The following is a 23341-nucleotide window of genomic DNA, read 5'->3' as shown; positions in this document are numbered from 1 at the left end:
GAGCCGAGCGAAGGGAAAATGGTGGGAGGTCCGAAGTCGGTAAAATGGAGAGTGCGCATGTGTCCTACGGTTCCGTCACGGCAGGGGCCGGGCCGCCCGGGTGAGGGGCAGGGCTCGGGGAGGGGCGGGCCGAGGGCTCGGGGGCGGGGCTTGAGCGCTGACGCGCACGCGCCCGGACTGGCTGCGTCGGGAGTGCGTGCGTGCGTACGTGTTTGCGTATAGTCACAGTTCCCGCCATCAGCGGGTTTAGGAGTGTAGAGGAGAGCACGGCCTCCCTTTCTGGGTCCAGGGGAGCCCCCTTCCTTCCGAGCCCCTCGGCTCCTCCCCCTCTGCGGAAACCCTGTGCTTCTGGCTGGCCCGTCCTAGGCTGGGACCCTCCGGCACAGGTAAGGCGGGCCGGGACAGCCTGTGAATTGAGCCGTTTTCCCCAGCCTCACCCCCCCCCCCCCACAGCCGGCGGTCCGCCCACTCCGGAGTTCGCCCGGCTGCTGCTCAGCCCGCCCCGGGTCCCTGGACGCTCCCCGGGTCCCTTACAGGTGCGCCCATTGGAGTGTCTCCCCTCCACTTTCCCTCTCCTTCAACACGGTCCGTATTGCCACTCGCTTTCCGCGTTCTAAGCCCGGCTCCTGTTGAGCAGGGCTGCGGTGGTCTCGGCTTGCCTCCTAACAAGGCCTGCTGTCTTTACAGGTGACTTCCCGTGGCCACACACCAGACCTTGGATGTGTGATACTCATTCGCCCTCTGGGCCCTTCGTTACTTCCCTCCTCCTCTTAAAAACTGTTCATTGAAAGTCAGGGAGTGGAATGCTTGTCGTGCATTTATTTGGTTGCCTCCAGTATCTAGCCAACACCGGCGATGTCCAATTTACCAATTTTAAATCAAGTTCCCTGTCTTTGGAGAGTTGTGCTGTAATGGTTTTCGGGTGTATTTTGGCGAGCTACAGTCCCTTATGAGTCCAGCTGAAAGAGAATATTAAGGAGCAATTTGGGTTTATTGGGTTAAAGGTAAGAGGAAGGTTCTGGGCCAGACATACAAATAAATACATGTGTGTTTGTATGTTATGTGAGTCACTTGCCATGTTAAATTTGGGACATGCCTATGCATGACATTGCCTAAAGAAGAGTACAAGTGCTAGAAAGGAAGGGTGCTTCGGCAGCATTGAGATGATTAATAACGTGTAATAACGGGTAAAGAGAGGAAAGAATAGCGTTGCATACTGGCAAAAGGTAAACAAGGGACTTAAAAACCTAGTGACAGATGTAATCAGTTGTCTTGGTGGGAAATTTGTCAAGGTAAAATGACTTGGCTTTGGGCTGGGGTTCTCTTCTGTTGCCCTTCCATTTCTCTCTATATTCCACTATATATTGATAACTTGAGAATTTTTATTTTCAGCTCCATATTCAAATAAATAGACCGCTGTCTGCTTAACATCTCAACTTTACTCCCCCCTTGGGAATTTCAGCTATAACACCTTTAAAACCAGAGTCTTTGTCTCTGTCTCTCTTTCTCTCTTTGGTTTTTTTCCGAGACAGAGTTTCTCTATGTAGCCCTGGCTGTCCTGGAGCTAGCTTTTTAGACCAAGCTAACCTCCAACTCATGGAGATCTGCTACCCCCCCCACTCCCATTAAAGGTATGTGGCACCCCACCCCACCCCCAAACTCTGGCTGCCCTGGAACTTGATTTGTAGACCTTGAAATCTCGGAGATCCGTCTGCTTCTGCCTCTCAAGTGCTGGGGTTAAAGGTGTGGGCTAAAACCAGAGCCTTGATCTTTTTCTCTATCCAAATTCTCACCCTTACAGTGCCCATTTCCATAAGTGGCATGCCCATTTTGATGGGACTTGTCCATTTGTTCAGTTACGCTGAGTAGAAGCTTCAGAGATATTCTTTTTTTTTTTTTTTTTTTTTTATTTCTTATGTATACAGTCTTCTGCCTGCATGCCAGCAGAGGGCACCAGATCTCATAACAGATGGTTGTGAGCCACCATGTGGTTGCTGGGAATTGAACTCAGGACCTCTGGAAGAACAGTCAGTGCTCTTAACCTCTGAGCCATCTCTCCAGCCCTTCAGAGATATTCTTGATTTCTTCATCCTATGTGTTCATATCTTCTCCCAAGTTCTATTTGTTTTTTGTTTTTGTTTTTTTATTTTATTATGTATACAACATTCTGCTTCCATGTATATCTGCACACCAGAAGAGGGCCCCAGATCTCATAATGGATGGTTGTGAGCCACCCTGTGGTTGCTGGGAATTGAACTCAGGACCTCTGGAAAAGCAGCCAGTGCTCTTTAACCTCTGAGCCATCTCTCCAGCCCCAAGTTCTATTTTATTTACAATATATGCCTTGCATCTGTTTCTGACCATCTTCACATTTACTTTTCTAGCTCAAACTACAGTTCTTTTTCATGTGAACTTGATCTCTCTGGATTCTATTCTCACCTGTAAAATAATAAGAGTTCTCACCTTAGTGGATTATTACGAGTTCGGTAAACTTGGCAAAGCATTGACACAAAAACTGGCAAGCAAAAATTGTTATTGTAATTATGAGTTAAACAATACTTTCCTATCTGATCTTCCTTTTTTTTTTAACACTTGTTTTCTCTGATTCCCAAACTCCTCCATTCATTCAAAAATAACATATAATTTTTTTGCTTGAAACCCTTTAGTGACTTTCCCATTGCCAAGGTGCTTATTACTTTATGATAAAATTTAAAATCCTGTTCTGGGATATGGCTCAGTTGCTGAAATGCTTATCTAGCATGCATGAATCCCTGGAGAGAGAGATTCTGAATAACCTGGTCTTGCCTACTTCATTAGCTTCATCTTCTGACCGCTTCCTTTCTCTAAACCAACCTCCAGTCACATTGATTTAATTTGTGTTGACATTTCTAGCTTAGGGCTTTTGCACACACTACTATGTTCACCTGGGTTGTTCCAGTGCTACCATCCTTCAATCAACTATGCCTTAATTTTCAGCTTAAGTAATACTTTCTCAGTGAAGCCATCTCTTGATTTTTTTTTTTCCCCCTCTAGTCTCAACCTCCAGGTTGGATAAAAGCTACTTTAGGCAGTACCCATTCTTGCAATATACCTGACCTTTTACAAACACACACACACACACACACACACACACACACACACACACACACACACTGAAAAATAAAAATAAAACAACTCACTTTCGTTTTCATTTCTTAAGAATTGGTTAAATGAATCAAATTGGAACTTGACATAAACTTATAGAGATGTAAGATGCTGTAAGAATCATCTTTTGGGGGGGGTCGAGACAGGGTTTCTCTGTGTAGCTTTGGAGTCTATTCTGGCACTCACTCTGTAGACCAGGCTGGCCTTGAACTCACAGAGATCCACCTGCCTCTACCTCCCGAGTGCAGGGATTAAAGGTGTGTGCCACCAATGCCTAGCAAACCATCTTGTTTTTTTTTGAAAGCATTAGTTTTCTGGTACTGTTGTAACAAACACTTCATTCTGCAAAGGAAAACAGATGGGAGTGTGGCTCAGCTGTAGGGTGCTCGCTTAGCATGCTGGGAGCCTGAATTCTAGCCATAGAATTTTGAGAATGAGCAAGGGACAAAGAGCAACCAAGGGTCTTCAGTTTTTGATAGTTTTACTTATTCCTGTTATCAAATAATTCTCATTTTTTTCTCTTTATCCCCCCCTACCCCCAGACAGAGTTTCTCTATGTATCTTTGTAACCTGTTCTGGAACTCGATCTGTATAGCATGCTGGCCTCCGACTCACAGAGATCTGCCTGCCTCTGCCTCCCGCATGAGTGCTGGGATTAAAGGTGTTCACCACCACTGTTGGGCCATTCTTACAGGCTCTGTTTTATGATTTTGATGTTGTTGTTACAAAAGAAAGTCATTGAAAACCAGCAGAGTGGTTTATGTATTTTAGCAACAGGTTAACTAGAGACTAGTAAAGATGAGGTGTCTACAAATAGATAAAACAGTTCTTGGTAGGTAAGGAAATCAATATTTTTTTTTTTTTTTTTTTTTTTTTTTTTTTTTGAGACAGGGTTTCTCTGTGGCTTTGGAGGCTGTCCTGGAACTAGCTCTTGTAGACCAGACTGGTCTCGAACTCACAGAGATCCGCCTGCCTTTGCCTCCCGAGTGCTTGGGATTAAAGGCGTGCGCCACCACCGCCCAGCCCAATATTAAAATTTAATAACATTTTAGGACTTAAAGAGTTTATGCTGAAAACAAAAAAGGAAGTGTGTAGATGTCAAAATTTTATTTTCTAGTTTGTAGTGTGCAAGTAAAAATGTTTATAATGGAGATAGCAGTATTAGTATTGAGTACTTAGCACTTGCTGTTTATTTTGCTGGGGTATACCAGAAATGTACCTAAGTTCTTGTGCCTGACTAGGGAGAAAGCTGTGAAAACAATTAGTGTGTACTTTAGCTCCTAAGAAGTAAAAAAAAAGACTATTGTAGAAAGGATTCGTTGATGGAAAAATTCTTTGAGAATAGTGACTGAGAAGTGACTTACACAATTCATTGATGAGGATGAACTATGATAGTGGTTAAAAATTTGGGTTCCAGCCAGGTGTAGTGATATATGCCTGTAATCCCAGCACTTGAAGATTGGAACTAGGAGGAACAGTAGTTCAAGGTCAGCCTCCACCTACATAGTTCAAAACCAGCCTAGGCTACATGAGATCCTGTTTCAAAAAACCAAACAACAGGGAGAAAGTTTTGGGTTTGGGCATAGATTTGTCTCTTAGTGACTCTATATTATTTTCTTTTTAAAAAGATTCGTTACATGTGTTTTTTCTGCACGTATGTATGTATGTATACCACATCTGTGCCGGATGCTTGTGGAGTTGAGAAGAGAGTGTCTCCCCCAGAACTGGAGTTAGTTACGGATTGTTGTGAGCCATCATGTGAGTGCTGGGAATCAAGACCAGGTCTTCTGCAAGAGCAACAAGTGATCTTGACTACTGAGCCATCTCTCTAGCCCCTTGCATTAATTTCTTAATCTCTGGAAGTCTTAGTTTCCTTTATCTGTATCTTTATCTCAGTTTCCTTTCCTGTCCTCTAAGATTACTAATATTAAATGAAAGTGTTTGATACGTGGCACTATGCTTAGTAAATGCATGATACTAGGCGGGGTGATTTAAAGAAACGAGTTTTTAATTAACTTATTTTGAGACAGGCTCTTATGTAGCCCAGGCTGGCCTTGAAACTCATTGTGCAGCTGAAGATGAACCTTGAACTACTTCCCCCTCACAAGTGTTGGGATAGAGGCACACCAGTTAATCCTTTTCTGACGATCCAGGGTTTCATGCATGCTAGGCAAGCACTCTACCAACAGAGCCACATCCCTATCCCATAGTGATGAGTTTCTGAAATAGGCAAGTACTTTTGAAAAGATTGGGTATTGAATAGTAGGTGAGAAGGAGTTTAAAGCTGACGGGTAAGACTTCTTGTCTGAATGATGATGGGAAGGATAAACATACGGATATCAAGGAACAGTAACCAGTCTTGCCCTGTGTCATCTTCATATTTGTATCTTCTAACTGGAATAAGTCAGTAATCTTTTTTCTAAATGAACAGATGAGTTAAAAGTTGATAATGTATTTAAGTTTGTGGTAGGATTTCAGAGGGACCTAAATTAAGAAAGAATTTTTTGTTACTTATTTTTTTGAAAACCTCTGAAAGGTAAGTGAAGATATCCTTTTGCCAGCTTTAAAAACTACAGATCAACACAAATTTGTCTTTTAGATGGTTATGATGTAACAATGTTTCTAAAGTCAACAAAGGATGTACTTTTTCACTGACTTAGTTTCAAAGTCTAACAGCAATAAACAAAAGGAAGACAAGGTGAAGGACTTGCAGGCTCTTCCTACAGCTCCTCATTCTCCACTGCAGGCACATCCCTATTTTGTGAGGAGTGGATGTGTTACACTTTATTTTAAACATTTTCAGTAAGAGTGGTCTTTAAATGAGTCTTTTTTTTTAACATATATATATATATATATATATATATAATATATATATATATACACACACACACACACACACACACACACACACACATATATTTCTGGTTTGAATTTCATATGGTAAAACTTTTTAAGCACACTTATGTTTTCTTTAGCTGAGTTGATGACTCCTCAAGGGATTACTGGTAGAGCTGAAGAATATGAATAGTTTCTCAAGGAAAGTACATTGCTTTTGGCACAAGAAGCAGAATAAAGGTGAATTGTTACTATGTGGAATTTTTCAGTAAAAGTCACTGAAAAGTAAGTATTGTTTTTGTTTTGGTTCTGTTTCCAGTATTATGCAAATAGGCAAGAATTGACAGTTTTTATGTTTACTGTATAATTATATATTTATGTTTTAGCATTATTTCTTTACCACGGAATGCCTGATATGTGTGCATTTAAGTAAATGAATTTTAAAAAACAACATAGTTTGCCATATGAGCTTGCATGAATGCTCAAAGCTGGATAGCTGTTAAAATTCAGGGAATCTTTTTCTCCCGTTAATAGGAAGCTTAACTAATGCTGGGCATAGTGGCTCACACCTATAATCCCAGCACTTGTGGCAGGGTGGTAAAGCAGAATTGCTGTGAGTTTGAAGCCAACCTGTATTATACAGTGAGTTCTAAACCAAACTGTGCTACAGTGTAAGACCCTGTCTCTAAAAAACAATTTTTTAAAAATTTCTATGTGTACTTCATACTGAAAAAGAAACTGTCTTAAGCAAGAAAGGCAAGCTCAGAAGTGGCTATTGTTCATTTACTTAGTGCAAAAGAAATACTGAATGTTTTTATTGTATTTTTGGTATCTTTCAGTTTTTTCATTAGAAGAAAGTTGCTAGTCAAAATGGTTAAGAAAATGTTTAATATATGAAGTTATTAAGTAAAACTCATAACCAAAATTTACTTTTAGAATTAGATAGAAATAAAATTTTTTAAAATTTCTTGTATATTTTAGTAGATGTGAAATTTCATTTGTTTTATTTGATAGTGATATTTATAATAAACACCAAAATAATAGTATCTTATATTCCCTTTTAGTACCCTAACCAATAATGAGCTATAAAGAAAGATGAAAGAATTTGATAAGACATAAAACTTTTCAAGGAGAGGTAGAAGGAAAGATGAAAAAAGTTAGACATAAAATCTTTTTTGAGGTAAACTTACTATGTATCTTTGATATAATACTTGCTGTATAGGCTAGACTACCTTTAAGTCCACAGTAATCTTCATTCTTCTGCCTTCCAAGTGCTGGGAATGTGCCACCATGCCCAGCTTGTTCATCATTCTTGAACAATGATAGCTTAATGAGATTAAAAGAACATATTCCCTGTCTTCAAATAGTATATGTAGAAACAAAGGGGAAAAATTACATTTATAGAAGTGTCATGTGTCAATAAGTACAAAGTACAACAGGAATATGGAGAAAGACTTAAATAGCTTCAGAGTGGGTATGAGGAAGAGAACCTATGAAAAGTAGCAAAGTTTCTAAAGAGGGTGATATTTAAGTTGAGCCTTGATTTTAGAACCAAGAGAAGGAATTAAGGCAGGTCAGTCAGAAGGGGAGAATACATGAAAACTTACAGGCATGACCACAGTGTGGAGAGATTCAGTGTCATGAAAACACATGGCTTTTGGAAAAAATTTTTAGTTGAGATAGCTGGATTGAGGGGACACTTATTGGGAATAGATAATGGGGGCCTGGACCATGAGATGAGGACTTAACATCATGTTAATGACTTTGTATTTTATTGCGAAAACAGTTAAAAGCTATTGAACAATACTAAGATGGAGAATGAATTACTTGATTTGCAGTTTACTTAGAAAGTTACCTGAAAAGGCATATGGAGTTAGAATTCACTGAATTCTGACCTCCCATTTCTAGTCCAGCACCAGAATATCCTATAAGATGGTCAAAACTAGTTCTAATGATTCTGGTTTGGGAAGCTGGCGTAGGAGAGGAACAACATATTCTTTCTAATCATGATAGACAGAATGGAAAAAATCTCAAGGACTTGTACAAACAATAGAGCCACAAATAATTGCTAAAATGTATTACAAGTGCAGGTTGCTTGTTCAGGTTTCTGTAGGGTTACTTGTTTGTGCAAAATATCACATGAATAGGCAGTAATAAACGTTATTTTGAATTTATATGTCCAGTAAATTGCTAATATTTAAATATGGCCACAGTTGGCCCTCAGAAATTTTGAGGGTGTGAATAAATAATAATGAAGAACGTAAGATGCATAAGAGCATTGAACTCTCAAGTGTTTTTAAATGTCTTCTTTGATTTCTAGTTACTTTCTATGCAGTAACTATAGGCTTTGAACTACAGGACCTCAGACTAGTCGTCTCCTGCCTGCAGGTGAGTTTTGTTTGATTTGTAACTTTTTAAAATTTGAATTTATTGCTTATAATATGAAATGAATAATTTTATATAAAGTTCATTTTTGAGGAAAAAAAGATGGTCTGGCAAACTAAGGTTCACGTGGTGGCAGTTGGCCAGCTTTGGCATCACTTGTACATGAGTCATCTCTCTTACCTGGCTGGCCTCACAGACAGTTGTAACCCCCATTAACATCTGATTTATTGTGGTCTTTGGACAAAGGTATATTATGTAGAAGGAATAATTCAGCACATGGATGCAAACTCCATTAATGTTAAGTAGTACTATCAGCTGCGTGTGTGTGTTATTTCATCCCCCAGTATTACATTGTTTGCTGGTTTGCCGGTCCACTTCATGATTGACAGCACTAATACCAGAGAAAGAAGTTACAAGTTAGTGACAGAATTTGCTCCCAATTTCTAGACCTAACCCTTTAGACTATCTTTTCTAGGTTTTTCCAATTGAACCATCTAGGCAGTAGTTGTGTTCAATGATACTTAATTTATGAACTTATAAGCAAAAATCCGTTTTAAAGATATTCTTTTAGAAGATGAAAATACATAAAAAATTTGGTTTAGCAATTTTAGATATTTGCACATTTATATGTGTAGTACTATTTGATAACATCTATTATTATAATTTTATTGGTGACTTTAGACAAGTCTACCCTAACCCTATGATTGATTGTTGTAAGTCATTTATAAGTATTAGAAGTTCACTCAAGGGATTAGGGAGATGACTGTCGATAAAGTACTTGATGACCAAGCCTGATGACCTGAATTTGAATCCCCAGACTCCACATAAAAGCTGGACAGAGTGCACACATGTCTGTAATCTAGCATGATCCTAAAGGACACAGGAGGCAGGGACAGGAGAATCACTGGGAGATTGTGGGTACCCTAGCCTGGTGGATGCAGCAGTGAACAAAAGGAACCGTCTCCGACAACTGCTGAACGTGTGTGCCTTTGCTCATGCACACACATCATGCACACACTCACCAAAGAAGAAAAAACCATTTATTTTGGAAACTCCAATAAATTTGAGTATTTGTCTAAAGTTAAATTGCTTTTTGCAAATGGTAATGCTGAATATGGATGGTTCTTAGGGAAGGAGTAAAGTTTTTTCGTTAGACAGAAAATGATTTTTTTCCCAAACAGAGAAGGATATAAGATGGTTTATTAAATATCCTCTTTAAAACTCTGTTTTTAACCACTTGTAACTTGTATTTTTCTTCTTTAGAATCTGTCGGGTGAACATATATTTTTGCTTTTTATTTGGTTAAAAGCAATTTATTTTTAAAGAAAATATGTCTCCTCTGAAGATATATGGTCCTATCAGAATTCGAAGTATGCAAACTGGGATTACAAAGTGGAAAGAAGGATCCTTTGAAATTGTGGAAAAAGACAGTAAAGTCAGCCTAGTAGTTCACTACAACACTGGAGGAATTCCAAGGATATTTCAGGTATGATAGATTTTGCTTTGGAGTGGTTCCTTAGTGAAATTCTCTACTAAATAATAGCCATACTGTGTCATAGTTTTAGTAAAGTGGCTTTGAAAGGCTTACTTCTGTGACACTGATACTTTCATGTGTTGGTTTTATAAATTACTCAGTAGTATTGTGGGGTTTAATAAAAAGTAGGAGGCAGTCACCATTGTTGCAAAGAAAACTAGTGGGAAAGAACTTAGATTTAAGTACCCGATAAGATACTTAAAGCTATTTCAAAAACCACATTAACAGCCATAAGCAGTGATACATATCTGTAATCCTAACACTTGAGAGGAAGAAACAGGAAGATTAGCCACAAATCAAGTTTGAGGCCAGATTGGTTTATATAAAACCCTTTCTCAAAAAAATAACATGATATGGAACTGTAAACTAAAATCCACCCACCCCCAAAAGAAAACAACAGTAAAAATAATAAAATCCTATTAGGCCAAATCTGGCACACTCCTATGATCCTAGCTAGCACTTTGGAGGTTGAGTCAGTAGTAGTTGTAATTCAAGGCCAGCATGGACTACCTGGGTCAGAACTTGTCTAAGATGAGATTTTTAGACAATTATAATTTGTTGTATATTTTGGGTAAAAAGATAACTTTTCTCCTCTCTTCTTTTTTTTTTTTTTTTTTTAGCTCAGTCATAACATTAAAAATGTGGTGCTCCGACCCAGTGGAACAAAACAAAGTCGCCTAATGTTGACTTTACAAGATAACAGCTTCTTGTCTATTGACAAAGTACCAAGTAAGGAAGCAGAGGAAATGAGGTTGTTTCTAGATGCAGTCCATCAAAACAGACTTCATGCAGGTAAGTACAAATCATCTCATGAGTCTGCCGTTAACAGCTCTAAAAGAATATGTTGACTGAGGGTTAGGGATGTGGCTCAGTTGGTAGAGCCTACACCAGGGCTCAGAGCATGCACGGGGCTCCGGAGTCCTTAATATGTCAGCACACAGAAACCAGCCTTAGTGGGCATGCATGTAATTCCAGCACTCAGGTAGAGGCAGGAGTATCAAAGTTCAAAGACATTCTTAGCAATGTGAGTCAAGGCCAGCCTGAGCTATATGAGAGAAAGAATATGATGACTGTACACCAATATTCCTGATGAGCACTGATGGGAAAATCCTCAACAAAATAGTATTGGACTGAGTTAAATGTCACAATAGAAGAATTATGCTAAATTTATTCCTGAAATGTAATAATAGTTCAGTATGAAAATCAGTCAATATAGTGCACCACAATAACAGAATGAAGGACAAAAACCACACAGTCATCTCAGTTAAGGAAAAAACATGACAAAAGTTTAATATTCTTTCACAATAACTACTCTAAATAGGCTAGGGAGTAGAAGAAAACTATTTCAACGTGATTAAAGCCAATGCATGTTAAGCCCACAGCTAACACACTTAGTTGTGAAAATCTGGAAGCTTTTTCTCTAAAATCAATAACAAAATAAGATGGTTGCTCTTTTTACTTTTGTGCAATGTAGCACTTGAAATCTTTACCAGAACCATTGGGTAATGAAGAAATAAAAGGTGCTCAATTGAAAAGTAGGAAGTAAATATCTGTTCAGACTGGAGGTGTAGTTCTAGTAAAGCAGGTACTTAGCATATTACAAGGTCTTGTACTGACTTATTCCTCCTTTCTCCATAGAAAATGAAGATGTGGCAGTATGAATTTTCTTATGTTGAGTTGATATATTTATTACTGCACCATTTGTATGAATTAAGGTTTTTGTTGTTTTCTGTTTAGTAACTATTCATATGTTCATGCCACCAATCTAGAACTGTGTAAGCTTGATTATTAACAATACTGAAAACAAATAGGTATGATGTCCCGCTAAACAGGAAGCTAAGGCTAGGAGCCCGAGTTTAAAGCCAGTCTGTTCAACCCTGTTGAGGAAAGGACAGGAAAGAAAAAACAGGTGAGGGGGTGTACAATAGTGGTACAAATACTTATATTTCTAGCACTTGACATTTGAGAGGCTAAGGCAGTAGGGTTGTGAGTTTGAAGCCAGCCTGGGCTATGTAACAAGACCCTGTCTCAAAAAAAGCATTTGAATATAGCACTATTTCAAATTTTAAACAATGGTATTGAGTCTATATTTCTATTTTGTTTTAGTCTACTGTACCCATCATATTAATTGAATGGTAGTCTCAAGAATTAATGTGTGGCTGGGCCAGTGGTGCACATCTTTAATCCCAGCATTTTGGGAGGCAGAGGCAGGTAGATCTTTGAGTTCAAGGCCAGCTTACTCTACAAAGAGATTCCCAGGATAGCCAAAGCTGTTAAACAGAGAAACCCTGTCTTGATATTGAGTGGAAAGCATTTTATATACACTGGAAATCCAAGGGTCTTTCTCATGCTAGGCAACTAAGCTATATTTATTTTATTTTGAGATAGGGTCAGGCTAAGATTCCTATTCTGGCTTTGAAGTTTCTTGCCTTAGTCTACCACATAGCCTGGATTATAAGCATGTACCACCACACCCAAGCTTTTAAAAGAATGAGTACTGATAAATGCATGTTAGAGACTCAGTAAGTCATAGATAGCTATTATTAGTTAGCTATAAGCTTAACTCTAACATACCCTTTGATTTTGGCCAAATCAGTTTAATTTTTTCAGTTTAGAGGCCTTTATGCACAACAACACATATTGCAAGGACTAGTATTAGATAACAAATGTAAAAATAACTTGAAAAATCCAGCTAGGCATGGTGACATGTATTTTTTCATTCCTTCACTGAGGAGGTAGGGGCAGGAGCATTGCAAGTTCAAGGCCAGCCTAAGCTACACATGAGATAATAAGTGCTGGCTACCTTGGACTTTATAGCAATATTCCCTTCACACCTTCTTCACGATAATAATAATATATGAAATAGAGATAGAGAAGAAAGGATATTCAAATATTTACAGGGGTAGAAAAGAATTAGCATTGGTAGCATTATCTGGTTCAAGATAAATTGCTAAGTGCTTAAGATACTTTTCTTTCACCTAAGTAAATTTTGAATATGAATTTGAGTTTGAAAAAAAATAGAATGATAGATTGTGGTTAAAGAAGATTTAATTCTAACAATCTCTGAGTGGAAAAGATGATTGATAGCTTAGACTTTTTATAACATTTAGAGTATCTCCATGGCAAAGAAAAAAGATTGCAAACATTAGCTAAAGTGGTGTCCCAGAGTAATTTTTGAGATTATGGGGATTGAATTTAGAACCTCACAGATGCTAGGCAAGCAGTCTATTGCTGAGTCACACACATAATAGCATGTTAATGTCATTAACATTTTGAAATAGGGTCTTGGTAAATTGTGCAGGCTCTCCTCCCATATAACATGTTAATATCTTCATGAAACAAAAACCCATTATATAAGCTAGAAAGAGAGTGCAGGAGAGGATTGAAACATAAATGGTAAAAAAAAAAAAAAAAATTGGATTCAGGAAGTAGACGGATCTTGAGCATGAAAAAATGCTCAAATTCATAAGTAAGCTCAATTTCTTTTTTACACTTTTTTCATTTTAATTTTATGTGTGAGTGTTTTGCCTGCACGTATGTATATATACCACATGTGTGCTTGGTGCCGGTGGAGGGCAGAAGAAGGCGTTGGATAACCTGGAACAAGAGTTAAGGATGGTAATGAACTACCTTCTGTGTTCGGGGGGGAATCAAACCTGGGTCCTCTGAAAGGGCAGTAAGTGCTCTTATCCACTGAGACATCTCTCTGGGTCCTGAACTATGACTTTGGCAGCTATATGAGAAAAGGAAGAGAAGCATTATACAAGTTCACATTTGTAGAGTACCTTGAACTTTTTAAAATGAACATGGATTTCTATGGAGTAGAAGCTATTCTGCTTGGTTACTTTTCTTAAAAAAAAAAAAAGATTTTTACCTTTATTTTGTGGGTATGTGTGTGGACCCACTCACTGTGCCACAGTATATGCAGGAATCAAAACAACTTGTTGATATAGTATGATTTATTAAAGCTTGACTGAGGAGTCAGAAAGCAAAGTCAACCACAAACCATAGAAGGCAGGTAAACGCCTTTAATCCCAGCAGCCCGAAGCTAGGAGGTGGTGGTATACACTTTTAATCCTAGGACTCATTATTAAGAAGTGGATGGAGCCGGGCGTTGGTGGCGCATGCCTTTGGTTCCAGCACTCGGGATACAGAGGCAGGCGGATCTCTGTGAGTTCGAGGCCAGCCTGGTATCCAGAGCGAGTGCCAGGATAGGCTCCAAAGCTACACAGAGAAACCCTGTCTGGAAAAACCAAAAAAAGAAAAGAAAAAAAAAAAAAGTCGATGGATCCACGCCCACCCAGATCTACACACGGTTGATCCAGTCTAAAGAGAAACAGCTCACAAAAAGATGATCTCAGCACCTGGATCACACACCTAGAGGTGTATAAAAGATAGCAGCAGGTTCTTCAGTAGTTAGTATGAGGTATTCATTTTCCAGCCATGTTGAGAATATGAACACCCCAGCCCTTTTAGAGGTAAGAGCTCTCTGGTAGCTTGGCTGCTTTGCCTCCCTGATTTTCAACTTGAACCCCAATATCTGTCTCTGGGTCTTTTATTTTTCTTTTCTTTCTTTTTTCTTTTTTTGGTTTTTCAAGACAGGGTGGGTTTCTCTATGTAGCTTTAGAGCCTCTGGCACTCGCTCTAGAGAACAGGCTGGCCTCGAACTCACAGAGATCTGCCTGCCTTTTCCTCCCAAGTGCTGGGATTAAAGGCGTGTGCCACCAATGCCCAGCTTAAATTTTGTTTGTGTTTTAAGATTGTATTATTATGTATACAGTGTTCTGCTTGTATGTATGCCTACATGCCAGAAGAGGATGCCAGATCTCATTATAGATGATTGTGAGCCACCATGTGGTTGCTGGGAATTGAACTCAGGACCTCTGGAAGAGCAGCCAGTGCTCTTAACCTCTAAGCCATCTCTCCAGCCACATCTTCTACATTTTTATACTGTTAAATGACCTCACTGAAAAAGAAAAAAATATTTATTAATTATGTATGCAGTATTCTGCCTGCATGTATCCCCGAAGGCCAGAAGAGGGCACCAGATCTCATTACAGGTGGTTGTCAGCCACCATGTGCTTGCTGAGAATTGAACTCAGGACCTCTGGAAGATCATCTGCCAGTGCTCTTAACCACTGAGCCATCTCTCCAGCTCCAAGGCCTCACTTTTTGTGTTAATTATTATTTTATTGGAGCTCTTATCCTTAAATGTTACTATGTATCTCAGTTGTACATTCTGTCAGAATTGGCTATTACTTCCATTTCTGTATTCTATAACAGTAATTATGATGAATATTTTTACTAAATTAAGTGGTTTGTTCATTTTTGTCCACCAGCTATGAAGCCTTCTCAAGGGTCTGGTAGTTTTGGAACTATTCTGGGCAGCAGGGCCTCTCAGAAGGAAACTAACAAACAGCTTTCTTACTCGGACAATCAGGTATGTTCATTTGAATCTTCTGACTCAAAAATTGATTAGCATAGATATATTAAGTAGTTGCATGGTGTGGAGTTTAGATAATGATCTCTAATATAGCATTACAGTGGTACTCTGATGTAGCTGACCTTTATCACTCTGGTTACCTCAATCTATTTGTTTTTCTAAAAATAGTTTTCTGAGTATTATCACAATTTTACCCTTTCTCTCTCTCTCTCTCTCTCTCTCTCTCTCTCTCTCTCTCTCTCTCTCTCTCTTTTCTTTTTTGTTTTTCGAGATAGGGTTTCTCTGTGTAGCTTTGGAACCTATCCTGGCACTCACTCTGTAGATCAGGCTGGCCTGGTACTCACAGAGATCCGACTGACTCTGCCTCCTGAGTGCTGGGATTAAAGGCGTGTGCCACCAATGCCCGGCTCTCAAGACAAGGTTTTTCTGTGTAGCTCTGGCTGTCCTGTACTTGCTCTGTATTCGGAAAAGAGACTTTAGGTACCAGTAAATAATTTTACTACAGTTTAGCAATTGTTGTCTCTTTTAATTGATTTGTAAAGGAAAGCAATATAAAATATTGTATAAAATCAGAAACATCAAAGTTGTTCTGTAAAGACATTTGTGCAGAGAGATGATTACTTAGTTAATACTGGGTTGAACAATAATTAAGAGCTAAATGACTTAGGTTCTTTTCATGGTTTTGTTTTCAGTGTGTGTTTTTGTGTGTGTGTGTGTGTGTGTGTGTGTGTGTGTGTGTGTGTGTGTGTGTGTGTATAAATACTTAAGTGTGTATATATACATTTGTATGTGTACAACATATATCTGGAGGTCTGAGGAGAGCTTACAGAATTCATTTTCTTTTTACACCACACAGATCCTGGTGATTGAATTTTGGTTGCCAGGCTTCATCATAGCTGCCTTTACCTGCTAAGCCATCAACTAGGCTCACCTAGAGATTTCGTTTTTGTTTTTTGAGACAGGGTCTCTCTGTGCAGTTCTGGATGCTCTGGAAGTTGATTTTTAGACCAAGTAGGACTTGAACTCACAGAGATCCTCCTTTTGCCTTTGCCTCCCAAGTGCTGGGCCACCATACCTGGATGATGATGAAAACTATGATCATGATGATGATCATGAGAAAATAGTGTGGAGTATACCGGTGTTTTCTGTTAGCATATGTTGTATCTTTTGTAATTTTATACAGATAGGATTAGTGTGTATTTTGAGGGAATGAGTAGAGGGGTCTGACCTCTTTGAAGTATATTTTGAGATGAACAAATTTGTAGTTAGTAATTTTTATGCCAGAATGGTAAAATGTATAACAGACATAAATGTTGTTTGGTTGTTTTTGTCCAAGATAACCGTTTTCTTTGTGTAGCCTTGACTGTCCTGGAGCTCTGTAGACCAGCCTGGACACAAATTCACAGAGAATTCACAGGCAGAGGCCTGCCTCTGCCTCCCAAATGCTGGGATTAAAGGCTGCACCTTTCAATGTTTATACATCTATAATATTAATTTGACACAACTTTCTGCATAGTCATTGGATCCTCATGGTGCTCACCCAATTTCTGTAACCACATGTGGCTCACAATTATCTATGACTCCAGGCCCAAGGAATCTGATGTCCTCTTCTGACCTTTGTTGGCACTAGGTACATGAATACACATGTAGGCAAAACATAAAAATAAACTAAATTTTTTTGCAACAACAAAAAGACAAACTATATAGATAGTATGCTACAAAGTATATAATAAAAAGAATAGATATTTGTGTTGCTTAGAGAAATAAGAAAAGAACAGCAGGTTGGGAGAGTAGACATGGAACTTGGCAGGTAGAGTAGGGTAATCGTGAAGTTGGTCAGTCTGTATCTTTATAAAATACTTGAATGTCAGTACTTTTTCAGTTAACAATATTTTTAATTACTTTTATCTTATGTATATGGCGGTTTTGCTTACCTATATGTCTGTGCAACACAGGTGTGTTTGGTGCCTTTGGAGGCCAGAAGATGGCATCAGATCCCTTGGAACTGGGGTTTCAGATGGTTTTGAGCTACCATATGGATGCTAGGAATTACGCAGCCAGTGCTCTTTAACTTCTGTGCCATCTCTCAAACTCTTTAATGTTAGTTGCTTTGATTTATAAATCTGAGAATTTTATATTTTGTGGTGCTTAGGCTTGAACTTAGAAACTTGTGCATACTTGTAAGTGCTCTGCTGCTGAGCTTCCACCCACCCATTTGAATTTATCTTAACAATCATTCATCCTGAGGTTTCTTTCCTATCCCAAGGTTAAAATTCTATAAAAGGAAAGTAATTTCTGTTCCATAATTTTGTAGAGAAATCCCTATGATTCATTTTATTATATATGAGTACTTTGGCTACATGTGTACCTATTTTCCCACATGTATGCTTGGTGCTCTTGGAGGTCAGGAGAGGGCACCAGATCACCTGTAACTGGAGTTATGGATGGTTCTGAGCCATCATATGGGTGCTGGGAATTGAACCCAGGGTCCTCTGCAAGAACAGTAACCACGGAGCCCAGAAACACAGAAACATAGAATTCTAATGCCAACACCTGTCTGAACATTAGTCTCAAATACTACTATTCACATATGTTCACATTACTACACTGAACATCCATTGAGTAGATCCTTAATTCATTTGTCAGTACGCTTTAACTTACCTTCTTTCTCTGCACTATTGCATGTTTGCTTTATTTCTCAAATTGACTCCCTCATGAATCCTGTGGCTTGTATTGAGTATTCCTGATTTGATATTAAGTTGTGTCAGTTGCCTCCATTCTTCTTTAGTTCTCTTTTTATTTTTCTTTCATGGTTCCAAGGCTTTGGGCATGTTAAACATGTAATGCTGTGCTATTTTTTTCTAAACCTTGTCATGATCAGGATTTGTTTTTTTCCCCAAAAATCACTTCTCATACTGATCACTAGAGCATGTCTTTCTGAACTTAATGTTTTGCAGGGACTTCTTTTGAGATACAGTCTCACTTTGTAGCCTAGACAAGCTTGAAATGGACTGTGTATCCCAAGCTGCTCTTGAGCTTGCAGGGATCCTCCCGCTTTGGCTTTCCTGATGCTGAAACTGCATGTGTCAGCTACCATTTTTGTCTTTTGGTGTTAGTAATTAAAAATAGGGCTCTTTATCTTCTGCATCCAGGTATGCCTGCGTGCGTGCGTGCGTGCGTGCGTGCATGTACACAGCTGCATGCATGCCACAGGGCATGTAAGTCAGAGGACAATTTTGTGGAGTTTGTTCTTTCCTTCACTTTTACATGCTTCTGGGAATCAGTTTGGATCATCAGGCTAGCATGACAAGTGCTTTTAGTTCCTGAATAATGTCGTCAGCCCCAAGATTTTCAAATTTATAAGAATACTGTGGGATAGTTAGATGTGATTTTGTATGTCTATAATCTCAGCACTTAAGTCTGAGGAAAAAATGGTGAGTTTAGGCTAGCTGGGACTACAGAGTAAGATTCTTTCTCAAAACAGATAGATAGATAGATAGATAGATAGATAGATAGATAGATAGTAAGATCGATAGTAAGATCGATAGATAGATAGACAGACAGACAGACTGACTACAAGAAAATGAATGTCAAATTCAGTTTTTCACACTTGACTATATCAGAATCCCCTAGATAGTTTTTTTAACTCTCCATAAGTATCACTGGGATAGGGGGCTGGAGAGATGGTTCAATGGCTAAGAGCACTAACTACTCTTCCAGAGGACCTGGATTTAATTCCTAGACCCACATGACAGCTCATAACTGTCTGTGACTCCAGTTCCAGGGAATCTGACGCCCTCAGAGACATACATGCAGGCAAAATACCAATGTGCATTAAATAAACACAAATTTTTTTTGGATTTGATTTTTTCACGACAGGGTTTCTCTGTGTATAGCCCTGGCTGTCCTGAAACTCACTTTGTAGACCAGGCTGGCCTCAAACTCACAAAGATCTGCCTGCCTCTGCCTCCTGCGTTCTAAGATTTAATATATATATATATATATATATATATATATATATATATTAAATCTTTTAAAAATTGCTGATCTAAAAAATTTATAATTGGACTGGGGGTGTAGCTCACTTGGTGGAAGACTTGTGTAGCATGCATGAAGCTCTGGGGTTGGTCCTTTAAACCACTTAAACCAGCATAGTGATGTGTGTTTGTAACCCTGGCATTTAGGATGTGGTGGCTGGAGGACCAGTTCTAGATAGGTTATCCTCTCTACTTAGCAAGTTTGAGGCCATCCTTGAGTTTCTTTGGGATCCTGTCTCAAAATATGTTTTCACTTAAGTCAAAGATTTAACTGTCTCACACTTTATTCTTACAGGCCTCTTCAAAACGAGGAAGTTTAGAAACTAAAGATGACATTCCATTTCGAAAAGTTCTTGGCAACCCCAGTAGAGGATCAGTTAAGACAGTAGCCGGTAGTGGAATCGCTGTTAGCAGGACAATTCCTTCTTTGACACTGACATCAACGCCTCTTCGATCAGGATTATTAGAAAACCGGTAGGAATGACTTAGTCTTTCAGAGCCTGTTTACAAGTGTCTTTTGGGACTTTTAAAAGTCAAGAAGAAAAAAGAAGCAAGCATAATTTTTCATGTATAAGTATTTGTCTTTAGTTTATGTCAGAGAGCATTGAACATGTAGACAATACAGTATATTAAGTAGAGTGTAAAGAATAGGACTATTATAGTCATATTTCCTATCTTTGAGTATGTTTCTAATTTTTTGTCTGGATGTGGATGGATGTGCACGTGTACATTTACGTGTGTGTGAAGGCCACAGGACAGCCTTGGGGCCATTCTTTGGATGTTGTCTACTGCTTTTTTGGAAAGGGTTTCTCACTGGTTGGCACTTATTAGCAAGCCCCGGGACCTTCCCAGCACTGGGGTTGTGGGTGCACCATCACATCCAGCTCTTCATGTGGCTCCTGGTGTTTGAACTCAAATTCTGTGCTTGCACATCACCCACTTTACTGATTTTCGTTTGTTTTTTTCCCAGCCCTGGTTTATGATTTTTGATGGTATGAATTATGACTTTTTAAAAGTAGTCTTTTCTTTTTTCTTTTTCAAATCTGTTCTCCATAGCACTGAAAAGAGGAAAAGAATGTTATCTGGCCCAGAGCTGACTGAAGATTATCCTAAGGAAAATGATTCATCATCGTAAGTTGCTTTAAGAGCCTTTGTGGCATTTGACCAGTGCTTTTTACATCAGTTGTTAAAACTCCTATGGAAAATTGGCAGCAATCCTCAATTTGTGATAATTCTAATTATAGAAAAATAGAATTGCTGGGTGGTGGTGGTGGTGCACTTCTTTAATCCCAGCACTCAGGAGCAGAGGCAGGTAGACCTCTAACTTCAAGACCAGCCTAGTCTATAAGTGTCAGTTGTACGACAGCTCGGGCTACACAGAAAAGAAAAAAAAAAAAGAATTTAAAGTGTGTTGGTGACGCTGGAGCAGAGACTTCATCAGGTGTTCCAGCTTTTGTCATTCACAACTCCTATCCTGCCTTTTGAGAAAGGATGGAGCTGAAGAACTTGAAATAAATAGTTCTTTTGTTCGTTGGGAGTTTTGTTGTTTATTTTTATTTTTGAGACAAGTTCTTGATAGGTATGTACTGGCCTTGAACTCATCAGCCTCCTGTGTGCTGAGATTACAAGAGCGTATCACTATGTCCAGCTCAGCAAATGTTTCTTGTTGGGCCACTGTGTTAGTGTGAGCTTTCTTCCTTTTCTTTCTAGTAAGTGAGTGAAAGAGATCAAGATCCTTTTCCCTACCTCCACATTCATTTGTTGAAGAGAAGACCTCATCCCAAAATTAGTTTTGGAGCTAGGACTTTTGTGGAGTTAGATAAGGTTAAATGAGTTTTGAAGGTGGAGCTCTGATCCAGAAGGACTGAGACTAGGAATAGATATCCGGACTGGCCATATGATGACATAGTGAGAAGGCAGCCCATCTGTGCATAAGACATTAGGAGTGGTCTCACCAGAAATTGAATTTGCTGACACTGTGATCCTATATCTAAACATCCACACTGAGAAAATCAACCAGTGTAGTGGCCAGTCTGTGGTGTTTTGTTATAGCAGTTCAAGTAGGCCAATACAGACTGTTAGGTTTTCGTTTCTTTTCCAGAGACAATATTAGATTCTGGGACAAAATCATAAACTTGGCCTAAAATTAACCAGCATTTATTCCTTAACAGTTCAGGTCCTCATACTTGGTATCAAGTGCCTTTATCCACTGAGTCATCTCTGTCTCGTTTAATGTCTTTTCTAGGGTGGAAGCAATTTGACAAAAATCATTTGTGACCAAATGCTGAATTGGTTTTGTAGGAGGGGTTAGATCAAGATCAGCACAAATTTCTGCTCTTGGCCAGTTAGGACAGAATAGCAGTAGCGATAGCTAAACTTTGATGAGGGTAAATCCATGCTATAGATTCTGTCTCTGCTACTGGTGAAAATATAGCTTAAGGACAGAGATTGACTGACAACTTATCCTTTTGATTGTAGTGTTTTCCTGGTGAAAATTAGCTTATGAAGATCTTTGTCCTTTACACACACACATACACACATTCCTCTGTACATCATTTCTTCCTGACTGGTCTTCCAACAACAGATCATTCATTTAAACCCTTTGCTGCCAGCTAGCAGGTAGTCATGATCTTCTTTTTCTACATAGAACCAGTAGTAAGGAGATACTTCCCTTAGAACTCTTTCCCTCACTGTTGTCTTTCAACATAGTCCTTTACTGGGGTTTTTGTTGATTTTCACTTTGTACCAGTGTTCAGACTGGGTCCAGGTTTACTGTTGCTCTTTCAGTTGGTCACAGAGCGTCATTGGCCATATATATATATATATATATATATATATATATATATATATATAATATATATATATATATTAATTAATTAATTCCAGGTATAGTAGGTTGCTGCTGTTCCCCTTTGACCTTACAACTTCTTCATGGTGTCATAGCACCAGTTCTGGACACCCCTTAATGACTAGTAATCACTTGCTCATTCTCTTTTGAGGGCCTATTAGTGTGCCATACTTCATAGATAATTTAGAATTTTCTGTTGGAGACAGAATGATGTTGCTCTAAAATCCTAAAGTACCTGCTACATTCCTCTGGTCTTGGATGAGACCCATCTTTTCTCCTGAACAAATCAATGCTTATATTAGCAGCAAGCCAGTACCGTAGTCTTCATGCTTATATTTTACCTCATATCCCTTGTGGCAGTTACCAATTACTGTATAACACATTACTCCATATAGTGGCTTTAAATCAAGGTCAGCCTTGTCTACAAATTGAATTCTAGGATAGCAGAGCTACATAAAGAGCCTGTCTCAAACAAACAAAAAAAATATAACGAACAAAAAGTATTGCTTATAGTCACTGTGTACTTCAGCTTATCTGAACTTGGCTTAACCAGTTACCTATATCCATTGACTTTTCCTGTGAATAAGTAAGTGGCTTGAGAAGCTATGAATAGTCTGTCTCATGGCTGGCCCTGGAATTGCTCTTCGTTAGGGTAATTAGGCCATGTGTCTTCCACCGTTTAGCAAGCTAGTCTAGAATTATATAGCAGTGGCAGGAAATCTGAAAAACATTTTTAGACTTGGGATCAAAACTCACAGACATTTACTTTTGATGTTCTTTCAGGAAAAGAAAACTAGTTGCAGGGCCAAACACATTAAAGGATGGAAAGGGAGAGAGGGAGAGAGAGTGTGTCCAGGTTGATCTCAAATTCTCTATGTAGCCCAGGCTGGCCTTGAACTCCTGACCCTCTAGCCTCCACCCCCAGAGTGCTAGGATTAGCTATATATTGTTTTGTTTTTCAAGGGTGGGTTTCTCTGTGTAGCCTTACCCATCCTGGAACTCACTCTGTAGAGCAGGCTGGTCTCGAACTCAAGAGATAACCTGCCTCTGCCTCCTCCTGAGTGTTGGTATTAAAGGAGGTGTGATACCACCTCCCAGTTTAGCTATATTTCTTA

General features: G+C 38.9%; 1 protein-coding gene across 2 annotated transcripts in view; it reads left to right on the top strand.

Annotated features, from left to right (window-relative positions):
- Positions 1-214: 214 nt before the first annotated feature.
- Usp37 (ubiquitin specific peptidase 37) overlaps positions 215-23341 on the top strand; it is a 66969-nt gene continuing 43842 nt past the window's right edge. Inside the window, exons 1-8 of one of the 2 annotated variants that reach the window (XM_027397218.2) lie at positions 215-386; positions 6120-6264; positions 8300-8367; positions 9628-9850; positions 10519-10690; positions 15238-15338; positions 19674-19852; positions 20435-20509. In XM_027397218.2, coding sequence (XP_027253019.1) covers positions 9695-9850; positions 10519-10690; positions 15238-15338; positions 19674-19852; positions 20435-20509 — 683 coding nt within the window. In that variant the 5' untranslated portion in view covers positions 215-386; positions 6120-6264; positions 8300-8367; positions 9628-9694. The remainder of the gene's footprint in view (positions 387-6119; positions 6265-8299; positions 8368-9627; positions 9851-10518; positions 10691-15237; positions 15339-19673; positions 19853-20434; positions 20510-23341) is intronic. The other variant, XM_027397217.2, reaches the window with a different exon arrangement.

This window comes from Cricetulus griseus, chromosome 2, assembly GCF_003668045.3.
Source record: "Cricetulus griseus strain 17A/GY chromosome 2, alternate assembly CriGri-PICRH-1.0, whole genome shotgun sequence".
NCBI classification, from domain to species: domain Eukaryota; kingdom Metazoa; phylum Chordata; class Mammalia; order Rodentia; family Cricetidae; genus Cricetulus; species Cricetulus griseus.
Note: the sequence above shows the minus strand (reverse complement) of the source record. Positions and strands in the feature narration are given on the sequence as shown.